This window comes from Haemorhous mexicanus, chromosome 1 (assembly GCF_027477595.1).
Source record: "Haemorhous mexicanus isolate bHaeMex1 chromosome 1, bHaeMex1.pri, whole genome shotgun sequence".
Taxonomy (NCBI): domain Eukaryota; kingdom Metazoa; phylum Chordata; class Aves; order Passeriformes; family Fringillidae; genus Haemorhous; species Haemorhous mexicanus.
The window spans coordinates 874,085-900,208 of NC_082341.1; the positions used below are offsets into that span (position 1 = coordinate 874,085).

General features: G+C 53.6%; 1 protein-coding gene across 10 annotated transcripts in view; it reads right to left on the reverse strand.

Annotated features, from left to right (window-relative positions):
• The window catches only part of MAP4 (microtubule associated protein 4), a 148,536-nt gene that overhangs the window by 86,311 nt on the left and 36,101 nt on the right, over positions 1-26,124 (reverse strand). For all 10 annotated transcript variants that reach the window (XM_059869756.1, XM_059869604.1, XM_059869913.1 and 7 more), the window contains 2 exons: positions 12,814-13,064; positions 4,336-4,401 (listed from right to left, as the gene is read on the reverse strand). In XM_059869756.1, coding sequence (XP_059725739.1) covers positions 4,336-4,401; positions 12,814-13,054 — 307 coding nt within the window. In that variant the 5' untranslated portion in view covers positions 13,055-13,064. The remainder of the gene's footprint in view (positions 1-4,335; positions 4,402-12,813; positions 13,065-26,124) is intronic.

Below are 26,124 nucleotides of genomic sequence, written 5' to 3' on the forward strand. Positions count from 1 at the left end.
AAAGGCTGTGGTGAGTGTGGGGAGAAGGGAAGGGAGCTGCAGTCATGGTGGACCCATCCACTATGGAAGCACAACTGGAAATTTCAAACCTTCTCTTATCCAGCACCATGAAAACGGAGAGAAATTAAATTTAAAGGTGATCAAACCAAAAATGGAGCTGTGGTGGTGATTTCAAACCAGAGGCACAGTGCAGTTCCAAAGCAGGGTGCACTTTTGTGCTTACACAGACAGAGGAAGGTTTCAACAAGCACTGCAGAGCACAGGGAGGAGGAGCAGGATGGAGCCACCCTTTGGTTCTTCTACAGCCAAGTCCAAGGAGGTAAAGCAAGAGCTCTGTAAAATGCTGCAGATTTTAGAAGTGTAATGGCAGGTAGAAAAGGACACTGGCCTCGTGTCAGTGGCAGCCCCAGTGTTAGGAGACAGTCTAGGCTTCTAGGAGGAGAAAATAGAAGAGAGGAAAAGAAGTAGGAGAGGGAAAGGGGATGGGGAAGGGGGCAAGAAAGCGCAAGTGATTAGTAAACATCAGCATGGAGCAGCCCTGCACCACACCCAACACCTCAGCAGGGCAGCCAGCACGTCTGCCAGCTCACACACAGCTCTGCTCCAGGGGGCTGCAGGGCTCTCCCTGGCCCCACACAGGCCCAACCTGCACCTCTGCAAACAGAGGATTTCTGTGAGCCCACCCTGCTGGGGGACAGCAGTGCCAGCAGGCTGGCTGGAGGCAAAGCCCAGCTAGGGGAAGCATCAGCACCCAGCAGGGACACTTCCCCAGGGAGCTTCTCCCCTGCCAGCCAGAGCAGGGACAGCATCTTGGGCAAGAGGCACATCCAGATCAACCACGTGGCCATCCCTGATGGATTTCTTTCCAGAAATTTGGCTGGGTTTTATTTTTAAATACGTATTTCCTTTGAACCCTAGGCAAATATCCTGCAATAAAGAGTTGCAAATTGCAAATGACCCATGAATTTTTGGCTCTAGATGTGCTGTTGGTCTGACCAAGCCCTGCCTGACCCTGGCCTGGTGGAGGTGAGCAGTGAGCTGCATCCCCCAGCAGGGATTCCAGAGCAGAACTGAACTCCCTGCTCCCTGTTCCCAGCCCTGCATCCCTGGGAATGCTGCTCCAGCCTCTCCATTTCTCCTTTTAAGGAAGAGCAGGAGCAGCAGCAGGATTGCAGGGGATGTGCCCAGCACCCAGAGCTCCCCTCTGCAGCTCTGCAGATCCCAAACCCAAACCCCCAGGGCCGGGCAGCCGTGGCCAAGCCCTGGGCAGGAGCTGCCAGGCTCTCCTAAAGCCTGGCCTAAGCACAGCCCTGAGCAGGGCTTTGGGCACAGCCCTGCCAAGAGAAAAGAATCCAACACTCAGTGAAGGGTCTGGCCCGAGCTGGAGGGGTTTGGGTCCCTGCCAGCTGCTGCACCCAGGGTGTCTGGGGGTGCCAGGGAGTGCCAGCAGCTCAGGCCTGGCTGATGCCAGCTCTGCAGCCACAGCCCGAGGCTGCAGAGGATGCTGCTGAAATAGAACGAGGTCAGTCATCACCTTGTTGGATGTGATGAGTGAAGGAAACCAGCCAGCAGTGCTTCCTGAGCTCCAGCCCAGACAGAGCCACAGCTGGGTGTGCCAACAGCTGAACTCTGCCTGGGAGTGTTCCAGGACCAACTCCAACCCAGCCCTGCTTCCCAAAGCACAGCTTTGAACACTGCCTCTTAACCTGCACCTTGTTAACCTGCAGCTCTGAACACTGGTTTTAACCTGTAGCTCTGAACACTGGTTTTAACCTGCAGCTCTGAACACTGGTTTTAAAATGTAGCTCTGAACACTGGTTTTTAACCTGTAGATCTGAACACTGGTTTTTACCTGTAGCTCTGAACACTGGTTTTTAACCTGTAGATCTGAACACTGGTTTTAACCTGCAGCTTTGAACACTGGTTTTTTACCTGTAGATCTGAACACTGGTTTTTAACCTGTAGATCTGAACACTGGTTTTAAAATGTAGCTCTGAACACTGGTTTTAACCTGTAGATCTGAACACTGGTTTTAAAATGTAGATCTGAACACTGGTTTTTACCTGTAGCTCTGAACACTGGTTTTTAACCTGCAGCTCTGAACACTGGTTTTAACCTGTAGATCTGAACACTGGTTTTTACCTGTAGATCTGAACACTGGTTTTTACCTGTAGCTCTGAACACTGGTTTTAACCTGTAGATCTGAACACTGGTTTTTACCTGTAGCTCTGAACACTGGTTTTAACCTGTAGCTCTGAACACTGGTTTTAACCTGTAGATCTGAACACTGGTTTTATCCTGTAGCTTTGAACACTGGTTTTTAACCTGTAGCTCTGAACACTGGTTTTTACCTGCAGCTCTGAACACTGGTTTTTACCTGCAGCTCTGAACACTGGTTTTAATCTGCAGCTCTGAACACTGGTTTTTAACCTGTAGCTCTGAACACTGGTTTTTACCTGCAGCTCTGAACACTGGTTTTAATCTGCAGCTCTGAACACTGGTTTTTAACACTGGGTTTTGCAGCAGCAGCTGGTTTGCCTGAGCATCTCCTGCCTCAGTCCCCTCCTGGCTGCTCCATTTCTCTGCTCTCATCCCACATCCCACAGAATCTTTCCAGCTTTCAGACACAGGGAATGGATCCTGCTGAGAACAAGCCCCAGGACTGGAGGTGGTTCAGAGCCAGGGATCCAGCTTTGGGCAGCAGCACCTCTGCAGGGTGGGAGAGGCCCTGCCCAAGGCCATCCCAAGAGCACCAGCTCTGAACCCTGCACTGCCCTGTGGAAATTCAGCATTTATCCCTTTTCTCCCAGGGAGAGCCAGGATATTGCAAGCATTCCACCAGGAAGGGGGCAGGGACAGAGGCCATGAAGGAATTGTGTCATGTACATCTCCTGTTACTCTGGCAAACCTAATTAACTTGATGGCCACAGCTCCTCATGCTGACACCCTGCTCTGCCATTTTGATGTCACTTTTAGACACACTTGAACAAGAGAAGGAAAATAATTCAACTCTACCTCACAAAGAGGGAACATATTAATAAATTAAAAAGCTCCAGACACATAAAAGTACCTTTGATCAAAGTTGTTAACATTTAGTGTGAAGAGTTAAACCTCCACAAAGCAAGAGTGAGGCAAATAACAAAGGGTTTTTTAAACACAACCCAGAAGCTCAATACAGAAATCCTGATGCCTTTAATTATTCAGACCATAAATCTGATAGCATTTCTATCTCCTTTAGTTAGAAGTATGAAATAAGAGGGGGGAAATATCCTTAGGAAGGTTCAGAAGTGTTCTTAATTTCAGTTTATACTGAATTATAGAAGATGCACAACTTCCTTTTGACCAGATTTCCAATGGCAAATGAAGCACAAAGATCAATTTTTCTATTCCCATCCTCACTAAGGACATGAAACTCACTCACACTAAACCAAACTCCAAAACCCTGCAGAGAATTACAGCAAAGAGGAGTTTTCATTCACCCCATCCCCCCAATGTTCATCATCTTTTCCTGAACAGGTTTTTAACCTGGGGCTGCCCCTCTGGATTTGGGATAACACTGGGAGCACCCAGGCAGCCCCAGCAAGGATCTGGAGCTGGGATCACCCCCAGGGGGACCAAGGGATGTCCCCACCCAGGCCAGGCTGACAGCTGCCTCTGGAATATTCCATCCCACAGCCAAAGCCCCTGTGACAGAGGGAGCAGGTGGGCTGGAGTGTGGGGCAGCCCCAGTTCCCAGGCAGAGAGGCTCAAGGGGAAGGGAAGCAGAGCTCACTGCTGACTGTGCCCCAGGCAGCACCAAGCTCAGCACTCCAGCCTGACTGCAAAGGGTCTGAGACACTCTTTTCCAGGGTCTGCACAAGTCTGAGATACTCACCCAGCTCCACCACAAGCTTCTGGCAGTCAGACCTACCCTGATGCCATGGGCAATGTCCCAAAGGCTCGGTGTCACCTGTGCCACTGCTGGAGCAGCTGTGGGGACACGTCCACGGAGGGGAGCTCGGGTGGAGGACACAGCTGGGCCAGGGCAGAGAATAAAAACTGCTCCAAAGGATGGGGATGTGGGAAAACACCACTGTGGGCCACAGGGGGAGTCACAGGACAGGGGACAGCTCACCTGAGGGTATTATGGACTCTCCAAAGCCATTTTTGCCAGCTGCCCTCCCAGCACTGCCCACGGATAGAGAACAGCACATCCCAGAACCAGGTTTTACCCAAAGAAACCCTTTAAACCCCAGAGAAACCAAGCTCTGTTTTGCTGCCCATTCCTTGAAAGCTCTTTAAAGCCAAGGCAGCCCCCTGGGAGGAGTGAGGAGTGCAGAGCAGAGCATGTGGTACCTGTGTGCTGGTCCTGCAGCCCGTGGTCACCGTTCTCCACCACCATGGGCCCCGAGGCTGAGCAATCTGCAAGGGACCAACACAGGGGTTAAAGTGCAGGGATTCATCTCAGCCCAGACCTTGAGAACAGCTCTGTGCAACTGCAGAATCACTGAGCTTGGAAAGGAGCTCCAAGATGGAGCCCAAGCTTTGATGGATCCCCCCCTTTCACCTGGTGGGGATCCTAAAACCCACAGAAGAAATTATCAATTCCAGCCCTGAGAGCCTCATAGGATCCCAGGATCACTGAGGCTGGAAAAGCCCTCTGGGATCACCACACCCAGTTTGTGCCTGATCCCCCCTTGTCCCCAGCCCAGAGCACTCAGTGCCACCTCCAGGGGACACCTCCAGGGATGGGCATTCCAAACCTCCCTGGGCAGCTCCTGCCAAGGCCTGGGGAGACATTTCCATGGGGAAATTCCTGCTGAAACAGCAACTATTGCTAAAGCAGGGATCAGGGGAGGGTCAGAGGAGGGTGGTCAGGGTGGAAGATCACCAATTCCAAAACCCAGCACAGAAAATCCTCATCACTGACATTGAGTCCATCTTGTTCTGGCTCTGACAGCCACAATCTGAACCAGCCCCAGGATTTACAGACTGAGCTTGGGAAGCCTGGCAGCAGTGGACAGGGGGAACAGCTGGAAGCTGCAGGAGGGTCCATTTAGATCATATAAAAGAAGAAGTTTTATACAATGAGGGTGGGCAGGCCCTGGCACAGGTGCCCAGAGCAGCTGGGGCTGCCCCTGGATCCCTGGCAGTGCCCCAGGCCAGGCTGGGCAGGGCTTGGGGCACCCTGGGACAGTGGGAGGTGTCCCTGCCATGGCAGGGGGGGAACTGGGTGGGCTTTAAGGCTCCCTCCACCCCAAACCAGTCTGGATTCTGTGACTTTATGACTCTGAGCAGTTTTAGGGAAGCAGAACAAGCAGCACCAGCTCCTCCCTGGGCCCCCAGCTCTGCTGACAGTGAGGAAATGCTCATTGTATAAATAATAAAGGTTTCTCCCCCAGAGACACACACTCAGTCACCTGGAGCTGCTGCTGGAGCCTCCTGAGCCCCAGTTTTATGACAGAGCCACGTTCCCAGGGCCCTTCAGACACAGCAGGGCTGAACCCAGCCCTCAGCAAAGCCAAAGGAAAAGTATTCCCAGCTCCATCTCTGCTCATCCTGGTGCTCTGCAAAACTTCCCCATCACCTTGCCAGCTCCCAGAAAAACCCAGACCTCCATCCTCCTGGAGGGGCTGGGAACAGCACAGGGACCCCAGGACCTGCTCCCCAGCAGCTCCACAGCCAGGCTGGGCACTGGGACAGGGAATGGCCTGAAGCAGAAAGTGGGGCAGGTCCTGGCATTGCCTGGACCCCTGAAATCAGGGTCAGTGTGGTTTAAAGAACACTGAGTCACAGCTGCCCAAGGCACAGGAGCAGGGTCAGGGCCCTGCAGGGGATCCCTGAGGAATCCCATGGAGTTCCATGCAGGAGCTGCTGAAGCCCCCTGGGAGCTCAGCCCAGCTGCAGGAGCCACACATTTCCAGAAGCCCTGCAGAATCAGGGAACCTCCTGAGAGGGAAGGAAGCCACAAGAGCATCCCAGTGCAGCTCCTGGCCCTGCAGAGGACAGCCCCAAGATTCCCTCCATGATCACATCCTGCTTTCCTTTCTCTCAGAGCTGCTCCCTACACCTTGCACAGGCAACTGAGCTGCTGGAATGCTTCACAGTCTGGAGGAGTTTCCCCATGGAAAGGGTGCTCAGGCCTTGGCAGGGGCTGCCCAGGGAGGTTTGCTGTGCCAATCCCTGGAGGTGTCCCCTGGAGGTGGCACTCAGTGCTCCTGGCTGGGGACAAGGTGGGCACTGGGCACAGCTGGGACTCAGGGGGCTGGGAGGGCTCTGCCAGCCTCAGTGACTCTGATGCCACCACGATTATTACTGCATTAACCCCTCCAGAGTGGGCTCCCACAGGAGCAGAAGGATCAGAAATGCCATGGCTCTCCTTGGGAAGCCAGAGAGAGGTAAAATGGTTCCCTTTACAGTTGGAGCTTTTTGGGAGGAAAAGCTTCCAGAAAAATCAGGTCAAATGCCACCAATCCAGGCAGCAGGAGTGGTTGTTATTTTTAAGTCTCTGAAGGTCAGTGCCTTTGGAGCAAATCAATCTGAGCTGGGTTTGCTGAAGGCCCAGTGTGAAAGCACCCAGCAACCTGCCCAGGGCCAGGGCTCCTCCCCTCATATTCTAAATTGCATAAACCCAAAACCATGTCAAGATGCTGTAACTACCTAATCCTCATCAGAATCACAAGATAGTATTTGCATCTGGCTCGTGGATCAAAGGATTGGTTTTACATAAACAAATTTCGGGCAGCGCGGGCTAAAGCGATAATCTGGAGTGGATGGGCAGTGCCAGCAGCAGCCCCTGACCTGGGGACAGGGGACAGCAGCAGGGCCAGCACGTCCCCAGCAGCACCTGCAGCCTGCTCCAGGCACAGCTGTAAAACACTGACACTGAGAGGAAAACCTGAGTGAAACACTGAGGGACAGAGTGTGACCCTGGTGACTCTGGAACAAGGGGGGCGACCTCCTTCCATCCTCTCCTTTCAATTTCCTGCCCCAGAGCCCCTGCAGGGCTGCCCCAGCCCTGGGGGAAAACAGCACAGGGACCTGGAGCTGCTGCAGGGCTGGAGCCAGGCTGGGAGAGCTGGGAATGTTCCCCTGGAGAGGAGAAGGCTCCAGGGAGAGCTCAGAGCCCTGCCAGGGCCTGAAGGGGCTCCAGGAGAGCTGGAGAGGGACTGGGGACAAGGATGGAGGGACAGGACACAGGGAATGGCTCCCACTGCCAGAGGGCAGGGATGGATGGGAGATTGGGAATTGGGAATTGGGAATTGTCCCCTGGCAGGGTGGGGAGGGGCTGGGATGGAATTCCCAGAGCAGCTGGGGCTGCCCCTGGATCCCTGGCAGTGCCCAAGGCCAGGCTGGAGCAGCCTGGGACAGTGGGAGGTGTCCCTGCCATGGCAGGGGTGGGTGGGATGGGATGGGATGGGATGGGATGGGATGGGATGGGATGGGATGGGAGGGGATGGGATGGGATGGGATGGGATGGGATGGGATGGGATGGGATGGGATGGGATGGGATGGGATGGGATGGGATGGGATGGGATGGGATGGGATGGGATGGGATGGGATGGGATGGGATGGGATGGGATGGGATGGGATGGGATGGGATGGGATGGGATGGGATGGGATGGGATGGGATGGGAGGGGATGGGATTTCAGGTCCCTTCCAGCCCAAACCATTCTGGGTTCTGTGATGTAACAGCTGGGGGGCAGGAATGGGGCTGGGCAGACTTTGAGAGGGAAAAGGTTTAATGTCTCATCTGAGCCAAAAATGCAAACATCATCATCTGCTGATCTATCTTTGATCCCTCTGGAACTCTGGGCTGTGGGGAACATTCTCCATCTCCCCTTTCACACATAACCAGGTGTCTGAATCCCTTTGGCTAAAGCCAGTCCTGCTGCAGGAAGGGCACTTATTCCTCGGGTGGGAAGGGAGGGAAAAGCCAAAGGAGCCGAGGTCTGGCCCGGGGTTTGAGCTCTGCAGCTGTGGGACAGAGGGCAGCAGGGCCAGCAGAGCCACCTCGTGGTGGCACCTCTGGTCCCAGAGCCACTGCTGGGACTGATTCAACCGAGGCCACCCCTCCTGGCAGGCAGGGTTTGAGTCCTGCAGGGCTCAGTCCCAGGGGAATGGGGCCCAGGGAGCCCCCCCAGCCCCTGGGGAGGGGAGTGCAGGGCAAAGAACCCCGGGGCTCAAGGACAGCTTAGTACAGGAAATAAATAATGGAATTAGAACAGTGAAAAGAGAGAGGGGAATTGCTCAGCCTGGAGCAGAGGAGGCTCAGGGGGACCTTGTGGCTCTGCACAGCTCCTGCCAGGAGGGGACAGCCAGGGGGGTCGGGCTGTGCTCCAGGGAACAGGGACAGGAGCAGAGGGAACGGCCTCAGGCTGGGCCAGGGAGGGTCTGGGTGGAAACTGGGGAAATTCCTTCCCCAAAAAGTCTGTCCAGCCCTGGCACAGCTGCCCAGGGCAGTGCTGGAGTCCCCATCCCTGCAGGGATTTAAAATCCCTGTGGATGTAGCACTTGGGGACATGGCCAGGGGTGGCCTTGGCAGTGCTGGGGATGGTTGGACTCCATGGTCTCTGAGGGCTTTTCCAACCTCAGCAATTCCCTGATTCTGTGGATGAACCCCAAGAGGAACCAGTGGTGCCCAACCCCCTGGGTCTCCAGGCCATGAGCAATGCCCAGCCTGTCCCCAGCAGTGACTGGCAGCTCCTGGCCATCTCTCCCAGTTCATACTGGGCAGGACGTTGTGTACTGTGGGATATCCCCATGGCCAGGTGGGACCAGCTCTCCTGGCCATGCCCCCCACCCTCCTGGCACCTGCTCCCTGCCTGAGCCTGGCAAACCAAAAACTCCTTGACCCAGAGTGGGCAGGGCTCAGGGAGAACCAAACCACCCGGGTGCCATCAACACCATTCTCACCCCCACCTCCAAACACAGCACTGCCCCAGCCAGGGCAGAAATCAACTCCAGCCCAGCCCAGATCAGGACAATCCCCTCCAAAAAAATCCTGCACTCAGGGTTCAAGCTCACCGAGGAGTCTGTGAGCAGTGCCAGAGCACAGGGACTGAGCACCAGGCTGCCCTTTGGGCTGTGCTCAGCTCCCCACCAGTAACCAGCACTGCAGAGACAGTCCTGCTCCTCAGCTCAGCTCAAACACCCCCCAGGAGCTCTGCTGCACATCATGAAACCCCAGAGGTTTCCTTCCCTTGGAACAGGCTCCCAGCTGAGCTCCCTTCCTTCACCCTGAATGAAGGTGCTGCTGCAGCCTCCAGGACTTTCCTGGAAGCTCCAGAGGATCCTGAGAGCCTTGGAATTGCCAAGGAAAGCCAGCTGCAAGCAGGCAGCACACACCCCTTGCTTATGTAAGGCCCACAAGGTCCTAAGGGGATTATCCCAGAATTTGCCACATAACCAGCCAGGTGTGAGGAAGAGTAAACCCATTCCTCCCTGGCATTTTAGGAGCTAACATTATTAAAGCTTTGTTCTAGGACAGATTTTTAGGTGACCAAATGAGTGCTCATCACAGGTCCCTGCTCTTCTCCACCCTCTGTACTCACCCAGCCCAGCTCAACATTAAACTCTCCTAATCTGGCTCCTGGGTTTAGGAAAAATGTGAAAGAAAACCCTGGAGCAGAGCTGGAGCAGCTAAAGCCTGACAGGATGGAGGATTAAACCTTTTCTGACTGGGGAAAGACAATCTCAGGAGCACAGACCGTGATGTCAGAACACATTTGTGCCTTTTAACATAAATAAATGAACAAGTGGAGGCTGGAGAGCCAGGCTGCTCCTCTCCCTCAGGAAAGCCAGGCTGTCTGGAGCTAGGGACATGGAACTCTCTCTGCTATTCCCCAAAAAGTTGGTGTCACACTCAAACATGGAACTGCAACACCAAGAGCCCCTCAGGACCCTGTAAATCTCACCCAGAGCTCATTAATTCTGGAGCCTCAATAAATGAAGCTCCTTCACTTTAGATTCTTTTTAAACAGTTACAGATCTTAAATGATTTTCATGGAAGAAACAGGTATCTGGTTTTCCCTGGATATCACACACTTCTATCCCAACTCCACACCCACAATCCCAGTTCTGTCATTCCATTCTGGAAGCTTCTCCACAGCCCCAGGAGTGTTCTCTTGGGGGTCTGTGTCTTTCAACAAAGAAAATCTAAAATTCTCAGCAGCCAGGGCTCCACCAGGTATCCCCAGCACTTCAGGAAAAACAGGTCAGAGAAATGAAGACATTCCAGGACCAAATCCTGAGGCTGGCCTGTGGTACCTGACCCTGCTTCAGGATTCAGTCCTTCCCTGCTGGTCCAGGGTGGGAAAGCTGAACAGCTCCACTCAACTTCTCCCTCTCCTCACCAGGGTCTCGTCTGCATCTTGCCAAAGATTTACATCATGCTCCTGACTGCTCTCCAGCTCTCCCAAAAAAGGGAAAAACCAATCTCCAAAGGAGGAATGAGAAACTGCATCCCCCCCTTGCCATGGAGGAGGGAAAGCAGCCCAGATGGGGAGTGCAGAGAGGGAGAGGAGGGGCTGGAGAAGCCAGGAGACCCCAGAATCCCTGAATTCCTGAGGATGGAAAAGCCCTCCCAGCCCACTCAGTCCCAGCTGTGTCCAGTGCCCACCTTGTCCCAGCCCAGAGCACTCAGTGCCACCTCCAGGGGTTCCTGGGACACCTCCAGGGATGGGCACTCCAAACCCCCTGGGCAGCCCCTGCCAATATTTAATAACCCTTTCCATGAAGGAATTCCTCCTGAAATTGTGCTTCCTCCCCCCTCTGTCTGTGCCTGAGCTCTGCCCACAGGACCCAGCCTTTCCCTCACAGAGTTTTAATTACTGAGCAAAGCCAAAAGGCCTCGTTACCCCCAGCCCAGGGTCTGGAGTTGCTGGAATAATGAGCTGGGACAGTGATGCCCTGAAAACCAGAAAGTTAAACCCCAGGGTGTCAGTAGCAATGTCCAGGGACTCACAGCTGGCAGGACACACTAAAGGGCCTTGGATTTTACACCAACAGTGTGCAATGATTTTAGCACTGAGAAACCCCAGGGCTGAGATGGTTTAGGATCTGCAGCTTCTACAACAAAGGATTGCTTTAAAATACCCTCAAAGGGTACACAAGGTGTTAACAAGGTGTTTCTCTGCTTCTGCAGGGCTAAAATATAAATTAAATAGATAACACACACCTGAACTGCCCAAATTCCAAGTTTTAAAATAATCCCTTTGCCCATTCCCACCCCTCCTGCTCCTTTGGTGCCATTTAATAACTGGGTCAGCATGGAAAATTCAAGGTTTTATTTTCTGTATTACAAGGCACCCAATGCACTTCTAATCAAAGCAAATAAATGCCTTGAGCAGAGCAGAATTCCCCATGCTGTGGTCCTGGAGGTTCTGTTTATTCTGGGGAATCACATCCCACCTTCCTCAGCACTGATGAGCAGCAGCATTAAAGAAAAAAGAAACCTTCTTCTGAAGGAAGTCATCAGGTTACCAAAGGTTTTCCTCTTGTACACAGCACAGATCAAGGCCACAAAACAAATAAAATCATCAAGGCACTGCTGGTCCCAGGGACAATTCCCACTTGGGCAGGGAGGGAACAGCACACAAGCACAGGAGCAATAATTTAAATTGCTCACTGGGAAAGAAACCCATTGCATGACCCCAAATCTCACTCTTTGCCCTTTCACACAGGGAAGCATCTGTTCAAAAATCTTCTTTTCCTGCAGAGTTTTTGATAAAGCTCTTAGCACAAATGAATTGGTGATGTTCCACCTCAAACTCCTGGGGCAGTTCTGGGGTCCCCATGGCCAGGACAGACCCTGAGGGGCTGGAGGGGAGGGAATGGAGCTGGGAAGGGGCTGGAGAATCCCTGAGGGAGCTGGGAAGGGGCTGGAGAATTCCTGAGGGAGCTGGGAAGGGGCTGGAGAATCCCTGAGGGAGCTGGGCAGGGGCTCAGCCTGGAGCAAAGGAGGCTCAGGGGGACCTTGTGGCTCTGCACAGCTCCTGCCAGGAGGGGACAGCCGGGGGGGTCGGGCTGTGCTCCAGGGAACAGGGACAGGAGCAGAGGGAACAGCCTCAGGGGCAGGTTCAGGTGGATACTGGGAATGTTCCTCCTGGAAAGGCTCTCCAGCCCTGGCCCAGCTGCCCAGGGCAGTGGTGCAGTCCCCACTGCTGGAGGAATGTGACATCCATGTGGATGTGGCACTTGGGGACATGGGTCACTGGTGGCCTTGGCAGTGCTGGGGGAGCTGCTGGGTTTGATGATCTCCAAGATCTTTCCCAACCTTAATGATTCCATGATTCTAAATATCAGCTGGGCTGGAAAGTGCTCAGCAGCAGCAGCAGCAGAGGCAGCAGTTTGTTTTGGTACCATGCACACAACCAGCACAGCCCAAGAAATCCAAGTAAATAAAGCCTTGGGTCAGAGCCATGGGATCCAGCTGTTAGACACTGGGGAGATGATAACATTCCCATCTCCCACTTCCTCATCCACCTTTCCTGCTTGGCTCTGCCATCCCGCAGAGTGGAGGCACCTTGCACAGCTCTGCTGTGCTGGGACACTGTTTGTGGAGCATGGCACCACCGAGTGTGGTCAGTGCTTCCTCTGAGAGCCCCAAAAGCACCCGACCCCAAACACGAGTGTAGGGCCAGCAGGGAGAGGCTGTTTCACAGGCTGAAGGGCAAAAAGCAACAAAGGGGCTTGACCTCAGTCTTGGCTTTTGCAATAAGCCTGTCAGACTGAGGCCAGCAGCAGAGCAGGTGCTGTCCCAGCCGTGTCACAGCGAGCACAGATGTTCCAGCTGTGCCAGTGGCACTTCTGGGGACACTGGGGACACTTACGTTCCACGGCAATTCCGTCCACGTGGCCTTTGCTTTTGGGCTCCTGGCTGCCAGGCCTGGCCTGGTCCTCATCATCCAGCAGGGGCACGTAGTCTGTCTTGTCCACAGTCTCCCCCACCACGTCATCAAACTTCTCAGCCTCCAGCGTGGCAATGAAGTCTCTCTTCACCTCCTCCTCCACGTCAGGGGGCGGCTCCGTCAGAGCGTCGGCCAGGCTCAGGGAGTGGTCCAGGTCAGCCATGCCTGAGCACCTGCAACCCAGCCAGGGGGACAGAGAGAGTTCCATCAGACATCTCTGCCCACTGCACATCCCCTGTGCCTGTACACCAAACCTGGGAGCAGTGCTCAGTAACTCCCAGATGTTCCTAAACCCCCTGTGTCCCCTGTGCCTGTACACCAAACCTTTGGGCAGTGCTCAGTAACTCCCAGATGTTCCTAAACCCCTGTGTCCCCTGTGCCTGTACACCAAACCTGGGAGCAGTGCTCAGTAACTCCCAGACGTTCCTAAACCCCCTGTGTCCCCTGTGCCTGTACACCAAACCTGGGAGCAGTGCTCAGTAACTCCCAGATGTTCCTAAACCCCCCGTGTCCCCTGTGCCTGTACACCAAACCTTTGGGCAGTGCTCAGTAACTCCCAGATGTTCCTAAACCCCCTGTGTCCCCTGTGCCTGTACACCAAACCTGGGAGCAGTGCTCAGTAACTCCCAGATGTTCCTAAACCCTCCATTGTCCCCTGTGGCTGTACACCAAACCTTTGGGCAGTGCTCAGTAACTCCCAGATGTTCCTGAACCCCCTGTGTCCCCTGTGCCTGTACACCAAACCTTTGGGCAGTGCTCAGTAACTCCCAGATGTTCCTAAACCCCCTGTGTCCCCTGTGCCTGTACACCAAACCTGTGGCCAGTGCTCAGTAACTCCCAGATGTTCCTAAACCCCCTGTGTCCCCTGTGCCTGTACACCAAACCTGGGAGCAGTGCTCAGTAACTCCCAGATGTTCCTAAACCCCCTGTGTCCCCTGTGCCTGTACACCAAACCTCTGGGCAGTGCTCAGTAACTCCCAGATGTTCCTGAACCCCTGTGTCCCCTGTGCCTGTACACCAAACCTTTGGGCAGTGCTCAGTAACTCCCAGATGTTCCTAAACCCCCTGTGTCCCCTGTGCCTGTACACCAAACCTTTGGGTAGTGCTCAGTAACTCCCAGATGTTCCTGAACCCCTGTGTCCCCTGTGCCTGTACACCAAACCTTTGGGCAGTGCTCAGTAACTCCCAGATGTTCCTAAACCCCTGTGTCCCCTGTGCCTGTACACCAAACCTGTGAGCAGTGCTCAGTAACTCCCAGATGTTCCTAAACCCTCCCAGTGGATCAGAAATAAACTGGGATCATCTAAAGCGGGTTTAGCTCATGGATGTGACATTTCATGGGGTTTTTTATCAGCACCTTGAATAAAAAAGGTAAAAAGTACCAGGGAGCACCTGGCCAGAGTGGCCATGGTGTGCCACTGGCCTGCCCCAGATCTGGAGTTAATGACACCCCAGATCTGGAGTTAATGACACCCCAGATCTGGAGTTAATGACACCCCAGATCTGGAGTCAATGACACCCCTGAGCAGCACAAATGACGCAAGAGAATTTAGTGCTGGGCTTGACTCCACCCAGCCTCCCCTATGGAGATTAGGATTTTACATAATCTCTGATGTATACTTCAGTGCTGCTCCTGATCCCTCCCAGAGGGTCCTGCAGCACATCCATGTCCTCAGCAAACCTTGCTAATCCCAGCAAACCCCCTCCAGCCCTGGGATTTGGGAGGGAAAGTGACGTTTTAATAATGTTGACATGAAAAAAATACAGCAAAGTGCACACGTAGGCATTATATCCACAGCTATGAACTGGAAACAGAGAAGGAATCACCAATTATCCCTCCCTGATTTGCATCTCTGGGTTCAATTTATTCCTGGCACCAAGCTGAAAAAATGCACCTGAACTGACTCATGTGCAGCTTCAGGTTGGCACAGCACACACCCACCACCAGTTCTCTACTTTTTCACTTCTCAGCCTTTGGAGGTCATCCTTGGGAACAAGAGCCAACAAAAGCTGCTGGGATGCACAGAAAGGCTCTGCCCCCAGTCCCCTTCCTGGAGATCCTGAAGGGGCTCTGAGCTCCCCCTGGATCTCCCCTTGTCCAGGAGAGCATTCCCAGCTCTCCCAGCCCAGCTCCAGCCTCTCCTTAGGGAAACCAGGAGCTGCAGCCACAGAACACAAGGGACACTTGTTGTGCTGGGTCAGGAGGGGTGACCCCAGTGGCCACTGTGCAGCAGCCCAGGCCTGCTGCCTTCCATGGGGTGGCAGAACACAGATCCTCTTGTTCCCAAAAAACAAAGGCTCCTACTCCTTGAACTCCAGGAAATTCTGTGTCAGCACTGCAGGGCCAGCACATACCTACAGGCTCCAGCCTGACATTCCTTGGGAACAATGGGGTCCCACTGACACTGGGGTTTCTGTCCTTCCAGGCCAGTCTATTATGGAAAATAATTCAGTCCAAGCTCTTCTTTTTCATTCTTTGAACAATGAAAGGTCAGGCTTGCAGGCAGACCACACTTCAGGCAGCAAGTGCAGTTCTTGGTGGTTTAGATAAAGGCCCTGAGTCACAGCTTGGAAATCCAGAGGTGAAAAGTTTGGAGCTCTTCACCCCCAGTGCAGGGTCACAGTTGAATGAATTATGGTCAGTAAAAAAAAAAAAAAAAATATATATATATATTTAAATGAAAAAGGCTTATAAAAAAGGTTTCTCTCAGAGTTCCTGACTATTTTAAGACAAACCATCACCCAGATGTGCACACAACTGGCTGCATCACCCTGTAGGGAGCACCAGCCAGGGAAGGCACTTCCAGAAGTTTAATCCCTGCACTGACCAGTCTCCTTCAAGGAACAAATGGGGCTCAGACAGAGCCAATCCTTCAGGCACATCCTCCTCTGCTTTCAGCTCACAAGTGAACTGATGGCTTTAGGTCACTGAGCCCCACTGGGCAGCGATGAACATTTAATCATCATCTTCTGAAAATGTCATTTAGCATCAGAAGGAAAAACAATGTTTACATTTCCCAACAAGCTGCATCATGAGCACAAAGTGACTGAGGCTGGAAAAGTCCCCTGAGTCCATCCAGCCCAGCCATTCCCCCAGCACTGCCAGGCCACCACCACCCATGTCCCCAAGTGCCACATCCACAGGGATTTTAAATCCCTGCACCAGTGGGGACTCCAGCACTGCCCTGGGCAGCAGTGCCAGGGCTGGAGAGCTTTTTTGGAGAAGGAATTTTCCCAATATCCAGCCTGAACCTCCCCTGGCCCAGCTGGAAGCTGCCTCCCCCTGTCCTGTGCCTGTTCCTGGATGTGGAGCTGGCTGCACTCCATGGAAGAGCTGCCATCAAATATGTGGCACTTGTGGGGCTTGTGGCACTGCCAGGGCTGCTAGCTCAGGTCTGCACAGGAACTAGGACACTGGAGTGATCTACTTTCTGGGGAAAAACAATAATGAGGCTATGCAGCCTTATCAGCAGGACATTTCCTTGTCCATGTTTAGCTAACCAGGGAGTGTAGAAAGGATGTATAAAAATAAACCAGTGTACCTAAGAAAAGCCCTTTTCAATACAGCACTGGTGTCCCAGACAGGCAGGAGCACCTGGCACAGACTGCAGGGATCCCTCCTCAGCCCAGGTGGGCTCCAAGGACAGCCACAACCCCTGGGAATTCCTCCTTTCCCCTCTCTGCTGTTACAGCAGCCCAAGCCCCAGATTGCCAGGGCCTGGCTAAGGCAAGAGGAAAATGAGGATATTGCAGGGATTGTGCCCAGGGGTAGAGAGCAAATCCTGGAGCACATTCATGTGTTGAGCAGCTTAGAGAGACAGATGCTTCCCACCCCATTCCCACCCTACAGCACAGAGCTGGCTGGGAAGCATTAAAGGATCCTCAGCAAGATGCACCTCACTCCCTGCTCTGGAAATCAGACCCCAACAGAGGCCAGGGAAGAGGAATTCTGGCATTAACCTTGGGATGAAAGAGAACAGCTGGGGAGTGGCAGAGGGGTCTGAAGGCAGAGGGTTCAGAATGCACTGAAATTCCTCATGGAAAGGGGGGTCAGGCTCTGAACTGCCCAGGGGGTTGGGAGTGCCCATCCCTGGAGGTGTCCCAGGAACACCTGGAGGTGGCACTGAGTGCTCTGGGCTGGGACAAGGTGGGCATTGGACACAGCTCCCTCAGTGGGCTGGGAGGGCTTTGCCAGCCTCAGGGATTCAGGGATTGTGAGTAATTCTTGAGCTGCCCAGGTCCTCGTGGCTGTTAAATCAGCAGGGGGATGGAGCAGCCGTGGGTGACACCAACCTGACTCCAGGTTTGTACCCAGAACAGCCTCCAAGGACAGCCCAGCCCTCCCTGACAACAGCAGAGGGAGGAGTTAGCTCCAAGGAAAGGTGTGGAGGGAGCAGGAACAGCCCTGCCATGGTGACAGGGCAAGGAGAAGGGGTTTCCTGCAGCCACACATTCCAGGAAACCTTCAAACCACCCCAGAGCAAATCCATCCTGTTCCTTGAACTCACACATTATTTTTACATTATTTTTACAGGGGGTTGTTTAGATCTCTCCTGTTCCAGGCACAGCTGATCTGTTTCACTCAGGGTTTGCTCCATCTGCTCTTCTCCAGCTCAGAATCTCTGTGTACTTCTTCAGTGAGTAACCTGCTTGCTGGGGTAAATAAAACCCATCTCTCCTCAGCTAATCTGAACAACTCAGCAGGGTTATTTTAACCCCTTACCCTCCATCCTGGTGTCCTGTTCCAAAGAGTTCCAACTCTTCACTGGATTTTAGTCCCAGCTGTCCCATCCCTGGAAGTGTCCCAGACTGGTTTGGGGTGGAAGGACCTCAAAGCCCACCCAGTGCCACCCCTGCCATGGGCAGGGACACCTCCCACTGTCCCAGGCTGCTCCCAGCCCTGGCCAGCCTGGCCTGGGACACTGCCAGGGATCCAGGGACATCCAAAACTTCTCAGGGTGTCGAGAACTTCTCTTCAGCAACTTCCTCACCCAGGTTTTACCTCAAGTGCCCCCTGGAACACCTTCCCAGAGCCAGCACCCCACTCACCACCCTCTGGAAAAGGAGGCAAACCAAAGCCTGCATGAGCCACAGCCTCCAGCTTCCCACCCAGGGAAGAGCAGAATTTCTTTCCTCAACTTTGTGCTTCCATTTTGCAGCTTCCCTGCCTGCTCTGTTGTGCTCCTGCCTCCAGGCACGCACAGGCTTGGAATGTCAAGTTATGATCAGTCTGACCCAGATTCTGTGTTCTTGTCTGAAGACAGAGAAAGAGGAGAGCTGGCACGGGGATGCTGCCCAAAAACCCAAACCTGCAAGCCTGTGAAGTGTCCCAACACCAGGACACTCAGTGTGGGACACTGCCTGGCACAGGGAATGCTGGGTCTGGCTCTCCCACAGGAGCTCACCCCGGGACCTGGTGATGCCTTGTGCAGGCTGCCCTGGAGCAGAGGCTGGGCAGAGCTAAAGGACAGAGCAGGGATTGATTCCAAGGATCTCCTCCGTGGATGCACCTTGGGCAGCACCAGAGCCCAGCCAGGGCTGCACCCAAGATGACCCAAAATGGCCCCAAAATGCACGAGCGCTCCCGGGGTCTCTCCCTGGGATCAGCTCTGCTCCATTTGCACCTTGCAGTTCATTGTCCCAGCCCAGCTTTAGCCCAGGCACTCCCACCCTGCTTGTTTTTCTCTCTCCAGCCCACGGGGTTTGTGCTCCTGGGCTGAGATTTGGCTCATTTGTCCTTGGTGCCCAGCTGGAGCAGGAATTGTTTTCTCTCCCTGCTCTCACCATGCCCTGATGTGAAGCTCAGCCCCACACACTAAAGCAGCACAGAATCTGAAAATATAAAAGCTAAACCTGAGGCCTCACTGACAGCCCTGCAGTGACAGTGACACAGCATTCCATCCCCAGAGCCCTGCCAGGCCCCCTCCATGGCTCCATCCTGCTCCCACCAGGCTGCAGCCAGCCCCTGGCCCAGCACCTTCCTGCCAGGGAGGGAACAGAAACCTGCTCCCATCCAGCAGGGAAGGAACAGGGAAGGAACACTTCCTCACTTCTGCTGGTTTAAAGCAGACCCTGATGTCCACACATCCATTATTCCCTCAGATCCACTTGCTCCTTTAAAATTAGCTCCTAACTCCATCCCAAATTAAATGCCTGGCTGGGAGGAACAGGGACAGCTTGGTCATAATTCCCATTTCTCCTGGCTAAGTCAGGTTGCTTTTCTTAGCTGGGAGTGTGGGGAGCACTCAGCCGTGGCTGCTGAGGAAACAGGAGAGCAGAGATCTGCAGAGTCATCCTCCTTGCAGAGCCCTGGAATCCATGGAAGGATTTCTGCATCCCTCCTCCCAGGGGAGAGGACACAGCGACCGCCTGGGCTGCTGACGTTCCTCACATTCCCTGGCTGGGCACAAAAATCTGTGACCCAATCTGTGCATTCTTCATATTTTGGCACAGCCTAAACCACTGGGATTCACTTATTTACTGGTTTAAAGTGAAACCCAGCAAGAGCTCTGCTTTGTGGCCGTTTCTGGAGTCACAGGAAATCCCACAGAGCACCAGAAGCTTCTTAGGGGCAGAGATGGAGGCTGAGAGATCTTTAATAAAATCCTCCCAACACTTGAAATCACACTCTGCTCAACTGCTGGAAAAACCAGCCTCAGAAAGGGTGACCTGGATTCCAGAATCTATTCTGGCATCAGTTCCTCAAGGAGAACATGCAGGTACCACCCCTGGCAGAGGGAAGGTCTCCAGTTTTTGGCATCTCCAGACCTGCTGGACCAGCCCAAGCAGCCAATGGGATCACCAAACCAGGATTAATTAGCAGATTCCAGCTATTTCCACAGCAAAATCAAACCAAACTTCAGCTTGGAGGAGTTGCTGAGACCAGAGTGAGCTGGCAGCTTCCTCAGAGCTCCTGGGAGGGCAGTCAGGGAGGCAGCACATCAAATATTGCTGATTTCCAGTGCACGTTTGGACTGCCAGCAAATGAGGATTTCAGGGAGAGTCACAGAGCCACCTTCTCCTTCAGACCATCCAGAAATACTGCAAGGGATTTTCCAGCTATTATTTACAGGCTAAAAGGACTGCTGCCCTCCTGTGTGAGAGACAAGAGACAGGGCAGGACCAGAGGAGGCAGGTTTGGGGACAAACAGAGCACGTTTGGGGACAAAGAGAGCAGGTTTGGGGACAAAGAGGAGGCAGGTTTGGGGACAAACAGAGCAGGTTTGGGGACAAAGAGAGCAGTTTTGGGGCATTTGATGATTGTTAGCTTGGACTCCTAAAACAAACAAAGCCTTGTAGAGTTGTTCCCCTTCTCAGCACAAACTCCCTGAGCCTCCTGGCTCACTTTAATTTCTCAGAATAAATTCAGTCAGCCCCAGAGCCTCCAGGCTGCTACAGAAAAGCCAGAAAAGCACAAGGAAAGGGAGAACAGTTCCTGCTATGGCCTCCACAAGGGAACACAAGGACAACACAAGTATTTCCAATCAGGAAACCCAGATATCCCCTTCCAGGACCTGAAGGGCTCCAGGAGAGCTGGAGAGGGACTGGGGACAAGGCATGGAGAGACAGGACACAGGGAATGGCTCCCACTGCCAGAGGGCAGGGATGGATGGGAGATTGGGAATTGAGAATTCCTGGCTGGGAGAGTGGGGAGGGGCTGGGATGGAATTCCCAGAGCAGCTGTGGCTGCCCCTGGATCCTGGCAGTGCCCAAGGCCAGGCTGGACAGGGCTTGGAGCAGCCTGGGACAGTGGGAGGTGTCCCTGCCATGGCAGGGGTGGCACTGGATGATCCTTGAGGTCCTTTCCAACCCAAAGCAGTCTGGGATTCCAGGACTGTAACCATGAAACAGCTCTGAGGGCTTCACACAGATCTCAGGCCCTTCCACAATCCCTTTATGGCCACACAGCAGACAGTAAACAGGAAGTTTTAAAGTTCTCACTTCAGATGGGTTTAATGAAGTCTCAGCATGGTCCCAAAGCTGAGGCAGAACTTCAGCCCTGAGTGCTTCCCCCTGTCACTGTCTGCTCCAGCCACTTCCTCCTCTCAGGTCAGGAACAACCTCTCCCACCTGGGTCTTCCACCACAGGGAAAGCTGAGGCTCCTCAAGGGTGTCCATCAACTGTAGGGTTTCATTCCTTAGGGATCTGGAGCCATTCCTCTGTTTCAAGCATTGGTTTTGCTGCTATTGGTACTGCAAATAAACCCAACTTGCTGCATCCCAGTCCTTAATGATGGTTTCTGCTCCATGATCAGAAACATCCTCATCAGCTCCACTTCCCTGAGGAAAGCACTGCTAAAGCCATGGAGCTGTGCCTTCCCCACCACCAATTATTCAGGTGGCACATGAATTGCAGAGCCTGGCAGCAGACAGCTCCAGCATCCCTGCCTCGCTGGCAATGTTCAAAAGATTCTCTCCATTTCTGGAGATTTGAGGAAACTTTCTATTTTCTGCCTGCCTCGCAGCCACCCGTGGCTTGGAGAGCTTCAATTTCATGGAATGATGAAGTCTCCAAGGATAACCAGGCAGAAATCCCACTCCAGCCAAAGGCAAGCTGTAAAACAAGCTCCTCTCTCTGGATGTGGAGCTCCTCCTCACTGCCAGCTCCAAAGCCACTGCTGAGGGTGGCCTGAAGGCTGCCAGAGCAGCATTTCCCAGCTTTGCTCAAGCAGCTCCCACCTGCTCTTTTGAAATGTGGATATTCATTCATCCTGAAATTACCTGCATTTGATTCAACTAACAAACAAAGGGAACAATTTTTCTTTAAAGTACAGGGACCTTAGGGAAAGTGCAGGACCAGAAGGGCACCCAGGGGAGGCAAGAGCAAGCAGGATGGCTCAAGGCCACTTGAGCTCAGCTGTGCTTTGGCTGATGTGGGGGTGTCAGTCAAAGGTTGGCAGTGTGTGACTCTGGGAATTCTGTGAAACTGCAGAGTGCATCCCAGCAGTGTCACACAGCCCAGGCACTGCAGAAGGAAAAGCTCCCAGCACCCATAAGAACTGCACTGGAGCTGCAAGAGTGCTGTAGGAGCTATGGCAACACCAAACCCCACAGGACAATGCACACTTAGAGCTGGAACAAGCCCAGGGTGACAGGGCTGCTGCAGGAGGGTGCTTCCAAGGCATCCAGCCTTGTCCATGGATCACTGGATGCTGCAGGAGCCTCTCAGCTCTGCAGTGAGCTCCTCCAGGGAGCTCCAGGCTCTGCACTGCCCAAACAGCCTGTGCCCCACCAGAGCACATCTCACAGCGTGTGCTCCTTCAGGCACCTGGGGCACTCCAGCCTTGACCTTGGCTGGGCTTCCACACAGGAATGGATCTCACCCCACACCTCACTGGTGCTCCTGGCACGGGCCAAAAGCTGCCAGCAGCCACAGCCTCTGCCCCTGCCCCTTCCCATGCTGGTGCCAGTGCATCCCACAAAGCATTCCCTCCAAAGAGCTGCAGCACAGCCCCACAGAGCCAGGACTCCAGAGAGCAATCCCTGCACATTCCACTGAACATTTCCTGTGGAAGGGGTTTTACAGTGACTGCTGTGGGCCAGAGAGGACCCATGTTGACCCCAGAGAGGATTCCATGTTTACCCCTGAAAGAATTGCCTACCAAGGTCGTTGGCATAGAAACCAAGAAAGAAAAGGATAAATAAGAGAAACCTGCAACTGTCCCAATGAGCACTTTGTTTGTCTCTCCTGACCAACGAGTGAAATCTCACTTTTGTAAGTTTTGTAAGCATGTATAAAAAGCATGCCTGCTGTAATAAAAAGGGTTTGAAGCCTTCTGGAAATGGAGTGTGCTGCTTTGTACTGTCTCTGTTTCACCTACACCAGTTCCCCTCTCCCCCAGCACAGCTGCCTGGAGAGGACTGATGCCATCATTGCCAGGTGTGCTGGAAGGTTCCAGGTCTCCACACAAAGGGATCACTGTGGCCAGGGCTGCTGCCAGCAGAGGAAAAGGAACAGAGAAATAAACACCAGGACTGCAGGACTTCGAGGAATTCCAGCAGTGGGCAACATGAATATTACATGTCCCTGATTAACATTATTTTCAACTCAGTAAAAGCAGTTCAGAAATGAAGTTTACATTCTGCACTTATGCAAAATAAAAGTAATTAGCTGGAGAAAGATCTCTGTCAAAGATCAAGGCAGAAGGAATATCCAAATGCAGGAGAACCAGGGAGGATTCCTGTTTGAGCATGGCTGAATACACACACACACACACACCTGTGTGCAGGTACCTGGTGTCATGGAATGCTGTCAGAGGATGGTTTGGCTGGGAGGGATCTTAGGAGACCCTCCAGTGCCACCCCTGCTGCCATGGCAGGGACACCTCCCACTGTCCCAGGTGCTCCCAGCCCTGCCCAGCCTGGCCTTGGGCACTGCCAGGGATCCAGGGCAGCCACAGGTGCTCTGGGCAGCTGTGCCAGGGCCAGCAGCTCCCAGGCAGGCCTCTGGAGCTCAGCATTTCCATGGCACAGATGCCCTGTGTGATCTCAGTTCAGCTGCACTGAGCTCTGCACACTCTCCTCCCAGACTCTCACCTGCAGGCTTTCCATTGCAGAGCCAGCCTGGGTTATCAGGGCACTCCACAGCAACTCCTGCTGCTCTCAGCCTTTGGGGAGCCACACTCTGCCAAGAACTCAGACAGAAAACTCCAGACACCCAGGAGAGCAGCCCTGCCACATTCCTGGGAATGACACTGCAATAGCTCTGCACTTGTCCCAAAGCCTGAGGGGGTTTTGCAACTTCCCTGGGGAAGGCAGCACCAGAGAGGCAGCTGAGCCCCAGACAGGGCCCTGAGGCACCTCCCAAACCCTCCAGGGACACCACAGTGACCACCAGGGCTGCCCAAAGCCACCACACTGACAGCAGCAAGGCAGAATGCTCCAGCTGCCCTCCTGTCCAAGCCCCTGGGAGCAGAACCTGAAGGAGCCCTCCTGGAGCACCCAGAGCGTTCCTGGAGCCAGAGCAGCCTTGGGGAAGGAGGGATGGTGGGAAGGGAGAGGGCTGGAGGCCAGCACAGCCACAAGTGGATGAAAACCAGAGCTGGGAGGCTCTAGGAATGTCAGGCTGAGCAGAGAAGAGTGATACAACTGCAGAGAATCACCCCAGCCTGAGCCCCCTTCAGCTGCAGCCATCCCCACAACAGATGTGTGGCAGGTACCTGAGCCTGCCAAGAGCCCTTTGCTATGGGTAATCATGGCTGAGATAAGAGCACAGTGCAGATTCCCTCCCTCTGGGCCACCTCAGAGCCATCCAGCCCTCAGCAGGATGGGGCAGGAGTGTCCAGGCTGGATTGCTCCATCCTGAGCTGGACCCTTTCCAAGCTGATAAAAAGTCACACTAATAAACTCGCCTTGAGTTACAGAGAGAGGTGCTGTGCCAGAGCAGCTTCACTGGGAGGACAAGAATAACTTTCCTCTGAGCCCCAGCAGGGATTAGGGACTCTAGAAGGTGGGGATTAATGCTCTTGGCTGGCCTTCAAAACAGCCACATGGAAGATGAGTTCATAGATAATAACTGTGAGGGACTTTCAGGAGTGGAGCTCTGCACACGCCGACCAGCACTGAAGCAAGAGCCCTAAAAAGGACTCCAAAAGTCAAATATTTATCTAAGGAAAAAAGAGAGTCTGCCCACCTTCTGCCCAGAGGCTTTAGCTCCCAGGTGAGCAGCTGTAAGAAGGCAGCCCCAGAGCCCTGCAGGTCCCAGGGCCTCGCAGCAGAGGGGATTTCAGGTGCTGCTTCCCCAGAGAGGCAGCACCAAAAAAGGAGAGTTTCATCAATCATGGGGGAAGAGCTGCTGCCTTCTCCTGGCACAGGGGAGGAGCAGTGGGGGCAGGGGAGGAACGGGCTGTTTGCAAAGCACTTTCTCTGGAGGATGCTGGGCTCAGCCCCAGCCCCAGCAGCTGCTCTGTCAGCTGCTTTCCTTTAATAGCTCTGGCCAGGGAGGAGCTGGATCCCACCTCCCCCCCAGGGCAGACCCACGGCACAAGGGCAGCCTGGCTGTGCCCACAGAGATCCTGCCCCTGGCACAGAGGCAAGGGTGGCACATCCCTGGCAGAGGGCATCACCCAGGAGCTCTCATCTTCACCTCCTCCTGCAGCACACCTCACTGCCACAGCCTGGGCACCACAGCTGGGAGCACAAAAAGGAGAAATTCCACCACAAAAGTTCACCTCAGCCCCTCTGAATTCATCCAGTTCCACCTTTGTCTTACACCCATTTCTCCCAGAATAATGGACTTTTCTCACGTGAGAATTTGGGTGTTCATTTCTAAGATGGGATGAGAACTGTACAGCACCAACACTGCAAGGACAAACCCAGAGATGAGGATGAGTTCAAGTCATGCTGTGAAAAAGAAACTCAGAGGTTTAGACTGACCTGATTACAGTCTGAGTACCACTGTGCAGGCCCTCAGTGCCTTCATCAACTCCCAGTTTGGCCTTCTGTACATATAATAATATAGAAATATCTGTATACACATATCTGAGAGTGTAGGAGGGAAAGCAAGGGCAGAGAGGATGAATTCTGAATTAGTTCTGGGGATCAGGCACAGGCTGGACCCCATCTCTGCTTCCAGCCACTCCACACAGGCTCCACTCCTTTCCCTGCACAGAACAGCTCTGGCTGGGTCAGTGACTGTACCAGAGCAGCTGCTTCACTTTTAATTAAAATAAGCCCTTCTCCTGACAGCTTAATTACAGAGCACCAGAACCTGCCCATCAGGACACAGGACTGGAAGCTTCCACATGAGAAAGCTGAATGCAGAATTATTTTCATTCATGGCAACTCAGCCCCAGCTTGGTGTTCCAGAGGAGTGGAACAGCAAACCTGGCAATGCTTTTTCAAGGGGATTTGTCAGGAGAAAACAATATTTTAAAGCTTTAAACACTATTGGAAGGTAAAAAAAGCTTTGGAAGAATGAACCAAAGCATTTCTATACCAGGAATGAGTGAGTTTTAGCTATTTGCAAATTCTGCAAGACCTTGGCTACAGCAAGTGAGGGACTGCAGGGGCTCAGCAGCACCTCTGAGGAGTGTGGCTTTGCAAACCCCCAGAAATGCCCCAGAGAACCTGGGAATGGAGCAGAGGGCAGGGGCTGCCCTTTGGAAACCCTAGAAAGCTGTGGGGAGGCTCTGACAGGGCAGAGCAAATGCTCTGCTAGTGCCTGGCTCTGTGACCACGCTGGGGACCTGCTCCTGCCCCATGGGACATGCCCAGGGACCTGCTCCTGCTCCA